The sequence below is a fragment of the Hemitrygon akajei genome, unplaced genomic scaffold, assembly GCF_048418815.1.
Source record: "Hemitrygon akajei unplaced genomic scaffold, sHemAka1.3 Scf000153, whole genome shotgun sequence".
NCBI lineage: Eukaryota > Metazoa > Chordata > Chondrichthyes > Myliobatiformes > Dasyatidae > Hemitrygon > Hemitrygon akajei.
The window spans coordinates 810,783-826,836 of record NW_027332039.1 but is presented as its reverse complement, the minus strand read 5'-3'; the positions used below and the strand labels follow the sequence as shown (position 1 = coordinate 826,836).

The window sequence follows — 16,054 nt, the reverse complement described above, 5'->3', positions numbered from 1 at the left end:
AGAACCTCAACTCAAGGACCAGACCTATCCTTATCCATAACTAACTTGAAACTAATGACATTATGGTGACTGGACCCAGAATGTTCACCTACACATACTTCTATCACCTGACCTGTCTGGTTTCCAAATAGGAGATCAAGTATTGCATCCTCTCTCATAGGTACCCTATATATTGATTTAGAAAACTTCCCTGAACACATTTGACAAACTCCAAGCCATCTAGCCCTTTTACATTGTGGGAGTCTCAGTCAAGTTAAAATCCCCTACTATTAAAACTTCCTGTTTCTTTCACCTGTCTGCCATCTCTCAACAAATCTGCTCCTCCAATTCTCTCTGACTACTGGACGGTCTGTAATACACCCCTATTAGTGTGGCCACACCTTTCCCGTTCCTCAGCTCCACCCTAATGGCCTCTGTAGACAAGCCCTCTGAGCTGTCCTGTCTACACAGAGCTTTGATATTTTCCCTGACTAGTAATGCCTCTCCTCCCACTTTCATCCCTCCTCCTCTATCACGTCTGAAACAACGGAACCCCGGAACATTAAGCTGCCAGTTCTGCCCCTCCTGCTACCAAGTCCCACCAATAGCAATAATGTCGTATTCCCACGTGTCAACCCACGCCCTAAACTCATCTGCCTTACCTACAATACTCCTTGCATTGAAATAGATACACCTGAGAATATTTATATCACGTATAATATAGTCCCCCTCCAGTTCAGGGGCAAACCGTCCCGTCGGAACAAAGCCCAATTGTCCAGAAACATGAAACCCTCCCTCCTGCACCATCTCCTTAGCGACGTATTTAGCTGCACTCTCCGCACATTTATATTTACAGGGACTTTACTCCTGATGCCGGTCCCAGAACCTGACCCGTTAACAGACCCGGATCAGACTTTCAGCCACTGGTTTCCATACCATGTCGCGAAGAAAGGATAAAGTTTCCCCGTGAATTTATTCCCTTTGAAGGTGGAGAGATGGGACTTGGTCTCCACGTTGTAAAATGAAACTGTCCCGGACTCGTAACTGACATATACTCCCACCCTCCCGGGGATGGGACCGGCAGGGAGAGGGGACTTGGGCGAGGTAAGAACACGGAACATGAGATAACTCCGATGTAACACGTCACAATCCCGATATAAAACGTCATTAACCCGCCCGATGACCCAGAATCCGGTCTCCGGACTCAGACTGAACCATCCCTTCCTCTTCACAGACTCTGCGGCGACTCCCAGAAACCAGACCCGATTCCCCGTCACCTCCACTTCCCAGTAATGTCTCCCCGATGTGAATCCCTCTGATCCCATCACACATTCCCAGTCTGTGAATCTCTTCCCGGTGTTAGGGAGATTCCTCCAGGTCCCGGTATATCTCACACTCTTCCGATCCTCAGACACCTCGAGTCGCCAATGCGTCGTTTCCACATCCAGGGTGACAAAGACTGGAGGCAGAAGCAGAGAATTAGAGAGTCCCCGGGGATCGGGGGTAGACTCGGGCAGCGCTGCCCCGGGGAACGGGGGGAGACTTAGGCATCGCGGCCCCGGGGACTGGGGAAAGGCCGCTGGGCCTCAGGCGCAGTCAGGTAGCCGACATGAACCTTTCCCGTGGTTTGCCCCGACGAAAGTGGATGGACGACTAATGTCTCCCCAAGGGTTTTCCGCTGGACAGAGAGCAGAGATTTCCCGATCAAACAGACACAAAATGCTGGAGGAACCGAGCGGGTCAGGCAGCATGTGTGGAGAGAGATGGACAGTCTACATTTCAGGTCGACATCTTACTTAAGAACAGAAATAAATAGGGGAGATAGACAGCAGAAACGAGTGCATGTGAGTGAATGGATTTAAACAGGAGGTCACAGAGTCTCTTCGGCCCAACTTGTTCATGCCGACCAGCTTGCTTTAATGAGCTAGTCCCATTTGCCCATTATTCCTTTCCCCCTTTCTTATCCACGTCCCTGGCAAGATGTATTTTAAAACGTTGTTACTGTACCCACCTCTACAGTTGATCAAGGGCCTATTGTAAACTTAGATAATCCACTTCCCTCTCCACTACACCATGAATTTTAGTGTCTCTCAGAAACCAACTAACTTTGTCACTTACATTCTCATCCAAATCATTAATATTAATGACAAACAACCCGGCCCCAGCACCAGTCCTCGGTGTTTAAGAGACATTTGGACAGACACTTCAATAGACAACGCACAGAGGGAGACTGAACTAATGCCGGCCAATGGGATGAATGTAGATGGGTAAATAGGTCAGTACAGAGGTAATGGGTCGAAGGGCACTTTTCGATTCTGTACGGCTATGGTTCTGTGAACTGAATGGCTAAGAACCCCCAACCCCCCCCCCCCACCCCACGGGTGCTGATAATTCCAAACAGTGACTCCTGACCCTTGACTCCTCAGACACAGGAAACATCCTCCCTGTATCCTGCCTGTTGACCCCTGAAAGAATTTCGTGTTTCTCTGAGATCTGCTCCCATTCTTCTAACCAGGGAACAGAGAACATGGAACAGTACAGCACAGGAACAGGCCCTTCAGTCAATGTTCACATTAATTTGTGAGTGTGAAGTGGGGGAGCGTGGAGGGTTCGAGACAGAAAATGTGCTAATGAGAACCAGTAGGGGAGAGATGAATGGCAGACTGAACCAGAACCAGGTGGTAGATTGGACAGGAAAGGAATGGAGGGTTATGGGCTGAGTGCAGGTCGATGGGACTAGGTGAGAGTAAGCCTTCGGCACGGACAAGAAGAACCGAGATGGCCTGTTTCCGTGCTGTTGTTATATGGTTATTGGTGGAAAGCCTGTTGGTGAACTGTGTGTGTAGACGTAATGAGATGGTGGAGGGGGATAAAGGTGGCAGATGAGGATTCCTTTGTCCCCTTTCCCACAACCCCATCCCCCACAGCCCGTCATTAGGACGGGAAGAATTTGTAGGGACCCTTAAGCAACACAGGTCTTGATGAAGTGTTTCAGTCCGAACCGTCAACAGTTGCTTCCTGGCCTGCTGAGTTCATCCAGCAGTTTGTGTGCGTGGCTCCACTTTAAATATACTCAATTACTTGGCATCCACAGCTGCCTGTGGCAGACTGACTATCCTGTGGCTAAAGGAATTCCTCCTCATCTCTGTCCTAAATGGACGTTCTGTAGTCGGAACTACAGGAAATATCCTCCCGACATCAACTCTCTCCAGATAGGTTTCAGTGAGATCAGGCCGGGACCTTCACCAGGATCTGTGTCGCTTGAATTACCAGCATCTGCAGATTCTTAAAGCAGAAGTTGATAGGTAACCTTCTTGATTAGTCAGAGTCTCAAACGTTATGGGAAGGAGGCGGGATTTTAGGGCTGAGGAGGCTAATAAATCAGCCAATTTTCTGAACTCCTGTGAGTACAGGCCCAGAACCATCAAACACTCCTCATATGTTAACTCTTTCATTCCCGGAATAATTCTTGTGAACCCCCTGGACTTTCTCCAATGCCAGCACATCTTTTCCGATAGAAGGGACCCAAAACTGGTCACAATACTCCAAGTGTGGTCTGACCAATGCCTTATAAAACCTCAGCATTACATCCTTGCTCTTGTATTCTATTCCTCTCGAAATGAATTCTGATATTGAGTTTGCCGATCTTACTACTGACACAAACTGCAATTTGACCTGTAGGGAATCCTGAACAACGACATCCAAGTCCCTTTGCGCTTCCGATTTTTGAATTTTCTCTCTATTTTCAAAATTGTCTATGCCTTTATTCCTTCTACCAAAGTGCATGCGCGACTTCCCTACTCGATAATCCATCTATCACTTTTTTGCCCATTTCCTGATCTGTCTCTGTCCTTCCCCAGATTCCGAGCTTCTGCAGCACAACTTGCCCCTTCACCTATCTTCATATCGTCTGCAAGCTTGGCCACAAAGGCAACAATTCTGTCATCCAAATCATCCTTTGTCTATCTTGGCTTTGTGTTCCTCGAAGAATTCCAACAGATTTGTCAGGCAAGACTTCCCCTTAAGGGAAGGCATGCTGTCTTTGCCCTATTTTATCATGAACTTCCATGTACCCAAAAGCTCGTCCTTAATAGTGGACTCCAACATCTTCCCAAGCAGACCATATCCAGACTAACTCACGTATAATTTTCTTTCCTCAGCTGCTCTCCCTTCTTAAAGTCTGAGGTGACCTTTCCAATTTCTAATAATCTTGAATGACCAAGTATCAAGTGATTCTTGAAATATCATTACTAATGACCCCATATTCTCTTCAGCTAACTCTTTCTGAACACCGGGGTGTAGTCCACCTGGTCCAGGTACCTTCAGACCTTCAATCGTCCCACGCACTTTCTCCTCAGTAACAGCAACAACACTCATTTCTGTCCCCCAACACTCTCACATTTCTGACATACAGCTAGTATCATTCACAGTGAGGATTGACACAAAATATTAAATAAGTACCTCTGCCATGTCTTTTATCGCATTTCTCCTCTCCAGTGTCATTTTCCTGCGATCTAATATCCATTCTCGACTCTCTTTTACTCTACATTTTTGCGTCCTCTTGAATATTGTTGGTAAGCTTTCCCTCATATCTCATTGTCACTTCTTATGGCTTTGTAATTGCTTTCTGTTGATGATCAAAACCTTCTCAATACTCCAACATCCGGCTAATTTTTGCCCTCTCTTTCTCTTTTATGCTATCTTTGACTTCCCTTGTCAAACACGGTTACCTCATCCTCACTGTATAATACTCCATCATCTTTGGGATTTATCTATCCGAATTGCGCCTGGAACACCAGTCTTTGTTGTTCTGCAATCATCCCTGCTCATGTCCCTTCCTATTTACTTTGGTCAGTTCCTCCCTCATGTCCCTGTAACTAACTTTACTTCTCTCTAATACTGAAGCATCTGAATTTATCTACTTCTCAAACTCTGCTGTGAATTCTGTCATTTTATGATCACTGCTTCCAAAGGTTTTTTTTAACTGAATCTCCCAATCTGGTTCATTATACATACCCCTCTCTAGAATTGTCTTTCTCCCATTGGGCTCAACCACAAACTGTTCTAAAAAATCATCTCGGGGCATTCTACAAATTCCCTATCCTCAAATGTAGCACCAACATAATTTTCCCAATCTACCTGCATGTTGAAATCCCCCATTCTGACCGTCACCTTGTCCTTTTTTTCCATCTGATGGTGTAATTTGTATCCCATTTCTATCCTGGCTACTATTTGAAAGTTTGTATATAACTCCCATCAGTTCTTTTTACCCTTGCAGTTTGTTAACTCTACCCAGAATGATTCTGCATCTTCCAATCCTATGTTACCTCTCTTGACGGATTTCATTTCATATTTTACCAACAGACCCTCCCCAGCCTCTCTGCCTACCTGCCTGTCCTTTGAATACAAGGTGTATCCTTGAATGTTGAGCTTCAAGCCAGGATCTCCTTTCCACCACAACTCAGTGACGCCAACGTTGTTCCTGCCAATCTCTACCTGTGCCACAACATCATCTACCTTATTCCGTATACTGGTGCATTCAAATACAACACCTTCAGTCCTGTATTCATCAGACTATTCGACACGTCCACATGAACTTAACCAGGGCCTTTGATGTTGATGATAGACCACACGTGGGGTATTGTCTGCATTTCTGGTTCCCCGAATATGGGGTGGATGTCATTACACTGGACAGGAAGCTTCATGAGGATGTTACCCGGACTGGGGGGCTTAGGTTAAAAACAGAAAGAGTATAAGATTGAGCTATTTAGCTGTAGTGTAGGAGGTTGAGGGGTGACCCCTTATTGAGGTAAATACATTCATAAAGGGCTCATATAAAGTGAGCCTTTTTCCGAGAAATGGGAGTACAGAACCAGAGGGCTCAGATTGAATGTGAAAAGGGAAATTTTATGAGGGATCTGTAGGGCAACATTCTCACAGAGAGTGAGGTAGGTGAATGGAATTTGCCAGCAGACGCTGTAGAAACAGGTATAAATAAAATATTTTAAAATAAATTTCTTCAGGTACATAGATAGGAAATGGTTAGGGGAATATGGGGCAAACACACACAAATGGACATGCTCAAGAAGACATCTTAGTCTTGCAGATTGATGAAGTGGGCCGTGAGTTCAACATCTGGCAAACCCTCCCAAATCATCCTCCTGAGGATTCTCACCCCGGAGTCTGTCTGTGAAGTGTTGAAGTGACGTCACGTCAGAGGGCAGCTCAATCCCTCAGAACAGACAGACTGGGTAAAGACAGCATATTTCAATCCTAAATGGGAATGTGTGTGTGTGTGTGTGTGTGTGTGTGTGTGTGTGTGTGTGTGTGTGTGTGTGTGTGTGTGTGTGTGTGTGTGTGTGTGTGTGTGTGTGTGTGTGTGTGTGTGTGTGTGTGTGTGGTAAATGTCAGTGGGTGTGTGTACACATGGAAGGAGAGTTTGCACATTGAAGTATTTTTATGTCACAGTGTGTCATCACATGTCTGGTGTGTATTGACAATGTGTGACATGTGTGAGTTGTTTAAATAAATAAATTACTGTCTCTGCAGAGATTGGTTTCCAGGTTATTTAGGGGAAAAACAACGTAAATTGCTGAGGCTCTGACTAAAATCTGCCAATCCTTCCTGTGTGTGTGTGTGTGAGGGAGCTTTGCCAGGCCGGTTATGCTGTGTGTGCTTCTCCCGAGATGAAATCTTGACCCATGTCAATGCTTGTTGGTGTGTCCGAGCTCATTCTCACAATGCTTCAATGTAGTGGTCTGATCACCATAAGACATAGGAGCAGAATTAGGCCATTTGCCTATAGAGTCTGCTCCGCCATTCAATCATGGCTGATCCTTTTTTTCCCTCCTCAGCCCCACTACCTGGCCTTCTCCCCGTAACCTTTGATGCTGTGTCCAATCTAGAACCTATCAAGCTCTGCCGTAAATACACACAACAAGTTCCACAAATTCACCAGCCGCTGGCTCAAATTTCTTCGCAACTGTTTTAAATAGACCCCCCTCTATCTTGAGGTTGTGCCCTCTTGTCCTAGACTCCCAACCATGGGTAACATCCTTTCCATATCGACTCTGTCTAGGACTTTCAATATTCCGGGTTTCTTTGAGATCCACCCTCATCTTTCTAAATTCCAGTAAGTACAGACCCAGAGCTATCAAAGTTCCTCGTATGATAACCCTTTCATCCCTGGAATCATCCTTAAGAAATGAACCTTCTGCAATGCCAGCACATTTTTTCTTAGATGAGGAGCCCAAAATTGGTCACAATACTCAAGGTGAGGCTTCACCAGTGCCTTATACAGCCTCAGCATCACATCCCTGCTCTTGAATTGAATGCTATCTAAACCCCTTGAATTGAATGCGAACGTTGGATTTGCCTTCCTCACCACTGACTCTACCTGCAATTGAACATTTAGGTTGTTCTGCAGAATGACTGCTAAGTCCATTTTCATCTCAGCTTTTTGGGTTTTCTCCCCATTTAAAAAATAATATGTGCATTACTTCTGCTACCAAAGTGCATGACGATGCATTTTCCAACATTGTATATAATTTTCAGCTTTCTTGCCTATTCTCATCCAAGCCCTTGTGCAGCCTACCTGTTTCCTCAACACTACCGACCCTTCCACCAATCTCCGTATCATCTGCAAACCTGGAAACAACGCCATCTATTCTAGGACAAGAGGGCGTGATTTCAGGATCGAAGGACGTCCTTTTAGAACTGAGATTCGGAGAAATTACTTTCGTGACTGGGTGGAAAATCTGTGGAATTTGCTGTCACAAGTGGCTGTGGAGGCCAAGTCATATTTAAGGCAGAGATATATAGGTTATTGATTAGCCAGGGCATCAAAGGGATTGGGGTGAAAGCAGGGGAGTGGGAATAACCGGAAGAATTGGATCAGACCATGATTGAATGGTGGAGCAGACTCGATGGGCCGAATGGCCTACTTCTGCTCCTATAGAGGTCTATTCCATCAGTAAATTTTGATATACAGCATAAAATGAAGGTGTCCTAACACAGACCCCTGTGGAACAATAGTATCTGGTAGCCAACCAGAAAGGGATCCCTTTACTCTCATTCTCTGTTTCCTACAAATCACCCGATGTTCTAACCATGCCTGTAACTTTTCTGTAATACCATGAGCTCTTAACTTGCTTCATGTGTGGCACCTTGTCAAAGGCCTTCTGAGATTCCATATATACAACATCCACTGCATCCCCTTTATCTATCCTACTTGCAATCTCCTCAAAGAATCCCAACAGGTTTGTCAGGCAGGATATCCCCTTAACAAAGCCATGCTGACTTGTCATATCTTGTCAAGGGTCACCAGGTATTGCATAACCTCATACTTAACAATTGACACTAGCTTCTTCACAACCACAGGGGTGATGTTAACTGGTCTATAGTTTCCTTTCTGCTGCCTTCCTCCTTAATAAAAGAGTTGAGTGAAATTTGCAATTTTCCAGTCCTCTGGCATCATGCCAGGGTCCAATGATTTTTGAAAGATCATTTGAAATGCCTCCACAATGTCTACCACAACCGCTTTCAGAACACTAGGGTGCAGTTCCTCTGGTCCCGGTGACTTATGTACCTTTAGGTCTTTCAGCTTTTTGAGAACCTTCTCCCTTGTAACGGTAACTGCACTCACTTCTCTTCCCTCACACTCTTCACCATCTGGCACAGCGCTAGTGTCTTCCACAGTGAAGACTGATGCAAAGTACTTATTTAGTTCATCTGTCATCTCTTTACCCCGTTATTATATATATGACCTCATTTTCTAGCGGGCCTATATCCACTTTTAGTAGACAATAGACTATAGGTGCAGAAGTAGACCATTCGGCTCTTCGAGCCTGCACCGCCATTCTGAGATCATGGCTAATCATCTACTATCAATACCCGGTTCCTGCCTTGTCCCCATATCCCTTGATTCCCCTATTCATAAGATACCTATCTAGCTCCTTCTTGAAAGCATTCAGAGAATTGGCCTCCACTGACTTCCGAGGCAGTGCATTGCAGACCCCCACAACTCTCTGGGAGAAGAAGTTTTGCCTTAACTCCGTCCTAAATGACCTACCCCTTATTCTTAATCATGCCCTCTGGAACTGGACTCTCCCAGCATCTGGAACATATTTCCTGCCTCTATCTTGTCCAATCCCTTAATAATCTTATATGTTGCAATCAGATCCCCTCTCAATCTCCTTAATTCCAGCGTGTAAAAGCCCAGTCTCTCTAACCTCTCTGCGTAAGACAGTCCGGACTTCCCAAGAATTAACCTCCTGAATCTACTTTGCACTTCCTCTACAGCCAGGATATCCTTCCTTAACCCTGGAGACCAAAACTGTACACAATACTCCAGGTGTGGTCTCACCAGGGCCCTATACAAATGCAAAAGGATTTCCTTGCTCTTGTACTCAATTCCCTTTGTAATAAAGGCCAACATTCCATTAGCCTTCTTCACTGCCTGCTGCACTTGCTCATTCACCTTCAGTGACTGATGAACAAGGACTCCAAGATCTCTTTGTATTTCCCCCTTACCTAACTCTACACCATTCAGATAATAATCTGCCTTCCTGTTCTTACTCCCAAAGTGGATAACCTCACATTTATTCACATTAAACGTCATCTGCCAAGTTTCTGCCCACTCACTCAGCCTATCCAAGTCACCCTGAATTCTCCTAACATCCTCATCACATGTCACACTGCCACCCAGCTTAGTATCATCAGCAAACTTGCTGATGTTATTCTCAATGCCTTCATCTAAATCGTTGATGTAAATCGTAAACAGTTGTGGTCCCAATACCGAGCCCTGTGGCACCCCACTGGTCACCACCCACCATTCCGAGAAACACCCATTCACCGTTACCCTTTGCTTTCTAACTGCCAACCAGTTTTCTATCCATGTCAATGCCCTGAGCTCTGAGTTTACCCACCAATCTCCTATGTGGGACCTTATCAAATGCCTTCTGAAAATCGAGGAACACTACATCCACTGGATTTCCCTTGTCTAACTTCCTGGTTACATCCTCGAAAAACTCCAAAAGATTAGTCAAATATGATTTGCCCTTGGTAAATCCATGCTGGCTCGGCCCAATCCTATCACTGCTATCTAGATATGCCACTATTTCATCTTTAATAACGGACTCTAGCATCTTCCCCACTGCTGATGTTAGGCTGACAGGACGATAGTTCTCTGTTTTTTCCCTCCCTCCTTTCTTAAAAAGTGGGATAACATTAGCCATTCTCCAATCCTCAGGAACTGATCCTGAATCCAAGGAACATTGGAAAATGATTAACAATGCATCCGCAATTTCCAGAGCCACCTCCTTTAGTACCCTGGGATGCAGACCATCTGGACCTGGAGATTTGTCAGCCTTCAGTCCCATCAGTCTACTCATCAGCATTTCCTTCCTAATGTCAATCTGTTTCATTTCCTCTGTTACCCTATGTCCTTGGCCCATCCAAGGGAGATTGCTTGTGTCTTCCCTAGTGAAGACAGATCTAAAGTACTTATTAAATTCTTCTGCCATTTCTCTGTTTCCCATAACAACTTCACCCAATTCATTCTTCAAGGGCCCAACATTATTCTTAACTATCTTCTTTCTCTTCACATACCTAAAAAAGCTTTTGCTATCCTCCTTTATATTCCTGGCTAGCTTGCGTTCGTACCTCATTTTTTCTTCCCGTATTGCCTTTTTAGTTAAGTTCAGTTGTTCCTTAAAAATTTCCCAATCATCTGTCCTCCCACTCACCTTAGCTCAGTCATACTTCCTTTTTTTTAATGCTATGCAATCTCTGACTTCCTTTGTCAACCACTGTGGCCCCTTTCTCCCTTTGAATCCTTCCTTCTCCGGGGGATGAACTGATATTGCACCTTGTGCATTCTTCCCAATAATACCTGCCATTGCTGTTTCACTGTCTTTTCTGCTAGGCTATCCGCCCAGTCAACTTTGGCCAGCTCCTCCCACTTGACTCCTTTGTCTCCTTTGTTCAACTGCAACACTGACACCTCCTATCAGCCCTTATCCTTCTCAAATTGCAGATAAATACTTATCATATTATGGTCACTACTTCCTAATGGCTCCTTTACTTCAAGATCGCTTATCAAATCCTGTTCATTACACAATACTAAATCCAGAATAGCATTGTCCCTGGTCGGCTCTTGTAAAAGCTGTTCCAAGAATGCATCCCGTAGGCACTCTACAAACTCCCTATCCTGGGGTCCAGCATCAACCTGATTCTCCCAGTTCACCTGCATGTTGAAATCCCCTATAACTACTGCGATATTACCTTTGCCACATGCCAATGTTAACTCCCTATTCAACTTGCACCCAATATCCATGCTGCTGTTTGGTGGCCTGTAGACAACACCTATTAGGGTCTTTTTGCCCTGACTGTTCCTCAGTTCTATCCACACAGACTCTACTTCTGCTGATCCAATGTCCCCCCTTGCAAAGGGCTGAATCTCATTCCTCACCAACAGGGCCACCCCACCCACTCTGCCCACATTTCTGTCCCTTCGATAGCACGTATACCCTTGTACATTCATTTCCAAGGTCTGATCTCCCTGTAGCCATGTCTCCGTTATCCCAACAACATCATAGTTACCCATTCGCACCTGAGCTTCGAGCTCATTCGCCTTATTTCTGACACTTCGTGCATTCAGATATAGAATTTTTAGCCCATTTCTCCTCTTTCTGTTTAAATCGCTGCCTATTGTGCTTAACCCAGCTCTCCGAACTCCCATCGGGCTATATGCTCCTTGAATTTTGTTGTCCTTCCTAAATTTACTTATTCTTTCTGCACATTTAACTCCATGTTCCGTCAGACCATCCCTCTGTACATGTGTCCTCCTTATCACTTGTTCCGCCTCACCTTTCTCTACTACAGACTTAATATTCCGGAACCGTGTAGTCCCCACCTGTCCTTTATTCTTCATTTCGCTATCCTCTCTCGCATTCTGGACACTGCCGCCTGCAAATTTAGTTTAAACCACCCCGAGAAGCACTTGCAAACTTTCCTGCAAGAATGTTAGTACCGCTCCAGTTCAGCTGTAAACCGTCCCGTCGGAACAGATCCCACCTTCCCTGGAACAAAGCCCAATTATCTAAAAACCTGAAGCCCTCCCTCCTGCACCATCCTCTCAGCCACGTATTAATCTGTATAATCCTTCTGTTCCTTGCCTCACTCGCACGTGGCACAGGTAGCTATCCTGAGATTGTTACCCTGGAGGTCCTGCTCTTCCGCTTTGCACCTAACTCCCTGAACTCCCTACGCAGGACCCCCTCACTCATCCTACCCAGGTCGTTGGTCCCTACATGGATCACAACATCTGGGTTCTTGCCCTCCCTCTCGAGAATAACCATCACCCGATCTGTGATGTCCCGGACCCAGGCACCAGGGAAGCAACATACCATCCAAGACTCCCGATCTTCCCCAAAAAATCTCCTATCTGTCCCCCCGAGTACAGAACCCCATATCACCACCGCTCTCTTCTCTACCCTCCTCCCCTTCCTAGTCGAGGGTCCAACCTCAGTGCCAGAGACAGGACCACTGCAACTTGTTCCTGGTAGGTCCTCCCCACCAACAGTATCCAAAACGGTATACTTATTGTTGATGGGAACGGCCACAGGGGTGCTCTGCTCTCTCTGTCTGCTCCCCCTGCCTCTCTTGACTGTCACCCATTTGTCTACCTCCTGTCTTTTCAGTGTGACTACCTCCCGATAACTCATATCTATCTCTGCCTCTGCCTCCCGAATGATCCGTAGTTCATCCAGCTCCTGCTCCAATTCCCTAACTCGGTCTGATAGGAGCTGCAGCTGGATGCACCTTTTGCAGGTGTGGTCATCAGGGACAACTGTGTTGACCCTGACCTCCCACATACTGCATACGGAGCACACCACTGCTCTAACTGTCTCCCCCATTATCTGATTCCAGATTAGTCCGAATAAATGAAAAAAGTACCTAGCGACCTTACCTTTTTCACCTCAGCAAGCACGTACTCAGGCTCACTGATTTCCTCTCACCGAAGTCCTCTTGCGCCGAAGCCCGCTGAGCCAAAGCCCAGCACTCTGCTCCCACGCACTCCGCTGCCCGCTCCTAAAAGTGGGCCACTTTTTAAACCCCGCGCTCGCCGCTGACGTCACCCGCGCCTGCACAGTTTTACCTTCCTCCTCAGGTACTGTCCAGGTAGGTCCGACAGTCTCGGCCTACCTACAACGGCTGATCCTTTGATCTCCAGTCGTCTGTCGACCTCGAGCACTCCTTGCTCCCGCTCCGCTGCTCGCACCGACACTATACTCACCTTTCATCTCTATTTCATTTTTTTACAATACTTGAAACACAATTTGATACTGTTTGCTAGCTTGTTTTACAAAGACAGGTGTGTAAAAGGGGCCTTCAGGATCATTAAAGTCCTGGGTCACCCCAACGACAAAGTGTACCAGTTGCTACCATCCGGGAAACGGTACCACAACATAAAAGGCAGGACCAACAGGCTCCCGGGACAGCTTCTTCAACCAGGCCATCAGACTGCTTAACTTGTGCTGAGACAACTGTATTTCTATGTTATATTGTCCAGCATGTTATACATATTATTTATCATAAATTACTATAAATTGCACATTGCTCATTTAGACGGAGAGTAACGTAAAGATATTTACACCTGATGTATAGATAGATAGATAGATAGATAGATAGATAGATAGATAGATAGATAGATAGATAGATAGACAGATAGATAGATAGATAGATACTGTATTCATCCCCATGGGGAAATTCAACATTTTTTCCAATGTCCCATACACTTGTTGTAGCAAAACTAATTATATACAATACTTAACTCAGTAAAAATATGATATGCATCTAAATCACTGTCTCAAAAATCATTAATAATAGCTTTTAAAAAGTTCTTAAGTCCTGTCGGTTGAATTGTAAAGCCTAATGGCATTGGGGAGTATTGACCTCTTCATCCTGTCTGAGGAGCATTGCATCGATAGTAACCTGTCGCTGAAACTGCTTCTCTGTCTCTGGATGGTGCTATGTAGAGGATGTTCAGGGTTTTCCATAATTGACCGTAGCCTACTCAGCGCCCTTCGCTCAGCTACCGATGTTACACTCTCCATTACTTTGCCCACGACAGAGCCCGCCTTCCTTACCAGCTTATTAAAACGTGAGGCGTCCCTCTTCTTAATGCTTCCTCCCCAACACGCCACCACAAAGAAGAGGGCGCTCTCCACAACTGACCTATAGAACATCTTCAGCATCTCACTACAGACATTGAATGACGCCAACCTTCTAAGGAAGTACACAAAAGATATAAGTAATAAAGTCAATTCAATTCAAATCAATTCACGTGTAATTCCCCCCTCCCCAATCATTCTTTTAGTTCCTCTCTGTAGGTAGTTAAAAGCTTCCCAATTCTCTGTCTTCCTACTAATTTTTGCTTTATTGTATTCCATCTCTTTTGGTTTTACATTAACTTGACTTCTCTTGTCAGCCACGGTTATACTATTTTGCCATTTGAGTATTTGTTTATTTTTGGAATACATCTATCCTTCACCTTTCTCATTTTCTCAGAAACTGACACCATTTCTGCTCTGCTCCCATCCCTGCCTGCATCTCCTTCCAATTTGCTTTGGCCAACTCCTCTCTCAGACCACTGTAATTTCTTTCTCTTCTCTGAAATACTACAATGACAGACTTTACGTTCTCTTCATCAAATTTCAAGTTGAACTCAGTCATGTTGTGAGCACTGCTTCCTAAGTTTTCTTTTAACTACTCACCTCTGGTTCAATACATAACACCCAATCCAGTAGAGCTGTTCCCCGAGTAGGCTCAACGACAAACTGCTCTAGAAAGCCATCACATTGCATTCAACAAACTCACTCTCTTGAGATCCTTTACCAACCTGATTTTCCCAATTGACCTGCATGTTGAAATCTCCCATGATTATCATAACATTGTCCTTTTCATCAGCCTTTTCTATTTCCAGTTGTAATCTGTGGGCCTCAACCCCTGACTGTTGGGAGGCCTGTATATGACTGGTGTCAGTGTCATTTTTACTTTTCCAGTTCCTTACCTCAACCCACAAGATTCAACATCTTCCAATCCTATGTCACATCTTGCTGCTGATTTACCAGCAGAGCCGCGCCACCCCATTGACCTTCCTTCCTTCCTCCGATACATTGTGTAACCTTGGACATTCAGCTCCCAACTACAACCATCCTTCAGCCACGATTCCGTGATGGCCACAACATCACACCTGACAATCGGTAATAGTGCAACAAGATCATCCACCTTATTTCTCCTACTTCATGAATTGAGATATAACACTTTGTGTACTGTATCTGCTACACTTTTTTATTCTGCATCCGTAATGCACTGATACTCACCCTGCTGGCTGCCATTTAGTCCTCTCATCTGTCCGCCCTATCTGACAGTCTGACTGCACGCTATTTTGCATTTTTACCAGAAGTCCTATCCCTTCACTCCAATTTCCAACCCCACTCCCACCAGATTAGTTTAAACCCGCCCCAACAGCTCCATCAAACCTCTTTGAGAATATTGTCTCCCTCAGGTCCCGGTGCAACCCATCCCTTTTGAGCAGGTCATTCCTCCTCCAGAAGAGATCCGAATGATACAAGAATCTGAAAACATGCCCCCTGCACCAGCTTCTCAGCTGGAGGTACTGCTTCTGAGCTTTCTACCAAACTCTCCAAATTCTATTTTCAGGACCTCTTTGCTTTTACTTCCAATGTAATTGGCCCAAAAATGTACCAAGATATCTGACTGTTTTCCCTCCCTCTGTAAAATGCTGCAGACACGATCCGAGACATCCCTGACCCTGGCACCTGCGAGGCAACATAATATTCAGGTATCCCCTTCACATCCACAGATTCTCCTGTCTGTTCCACTGACGATTGAGTCCCCTGTCACTACAGCTCCCCACTCCTCCATCTAACATCAGTGAGAGTTGCGGGTTCAGGAGGGGGTGGGGTGAAGACCTGTGTCAGTCAGAGTCTGCACTCACAGCGCACGAAGGACTTGTGTATTTTCCTGACAATCCTGGTAACCACACTCT

General features: G+C 45.3%; 1 protein-coding gene across 1 annotated transcript in view; it reads right to left on the bottom strand.

Moving 5' to 3' along the window:
* Positions 1–887: 887 nt before the first annotated feature.
* Positions 888–16,054, bottom strand: part of LOC140724028 (zinc-binding protein A33-like) — a 45,231-nt gene continuing 30,064 nt past the window's right edge. The window contains exon 5 of the mRNA XM_073038515.1: positions 888–1,438. Coding sequence (XP_072894616.1) covers positions 888–1,438 — 551 coding nt within the window. The remainder of the gene's footprint in view (positions 1,439–16,054) is intronic.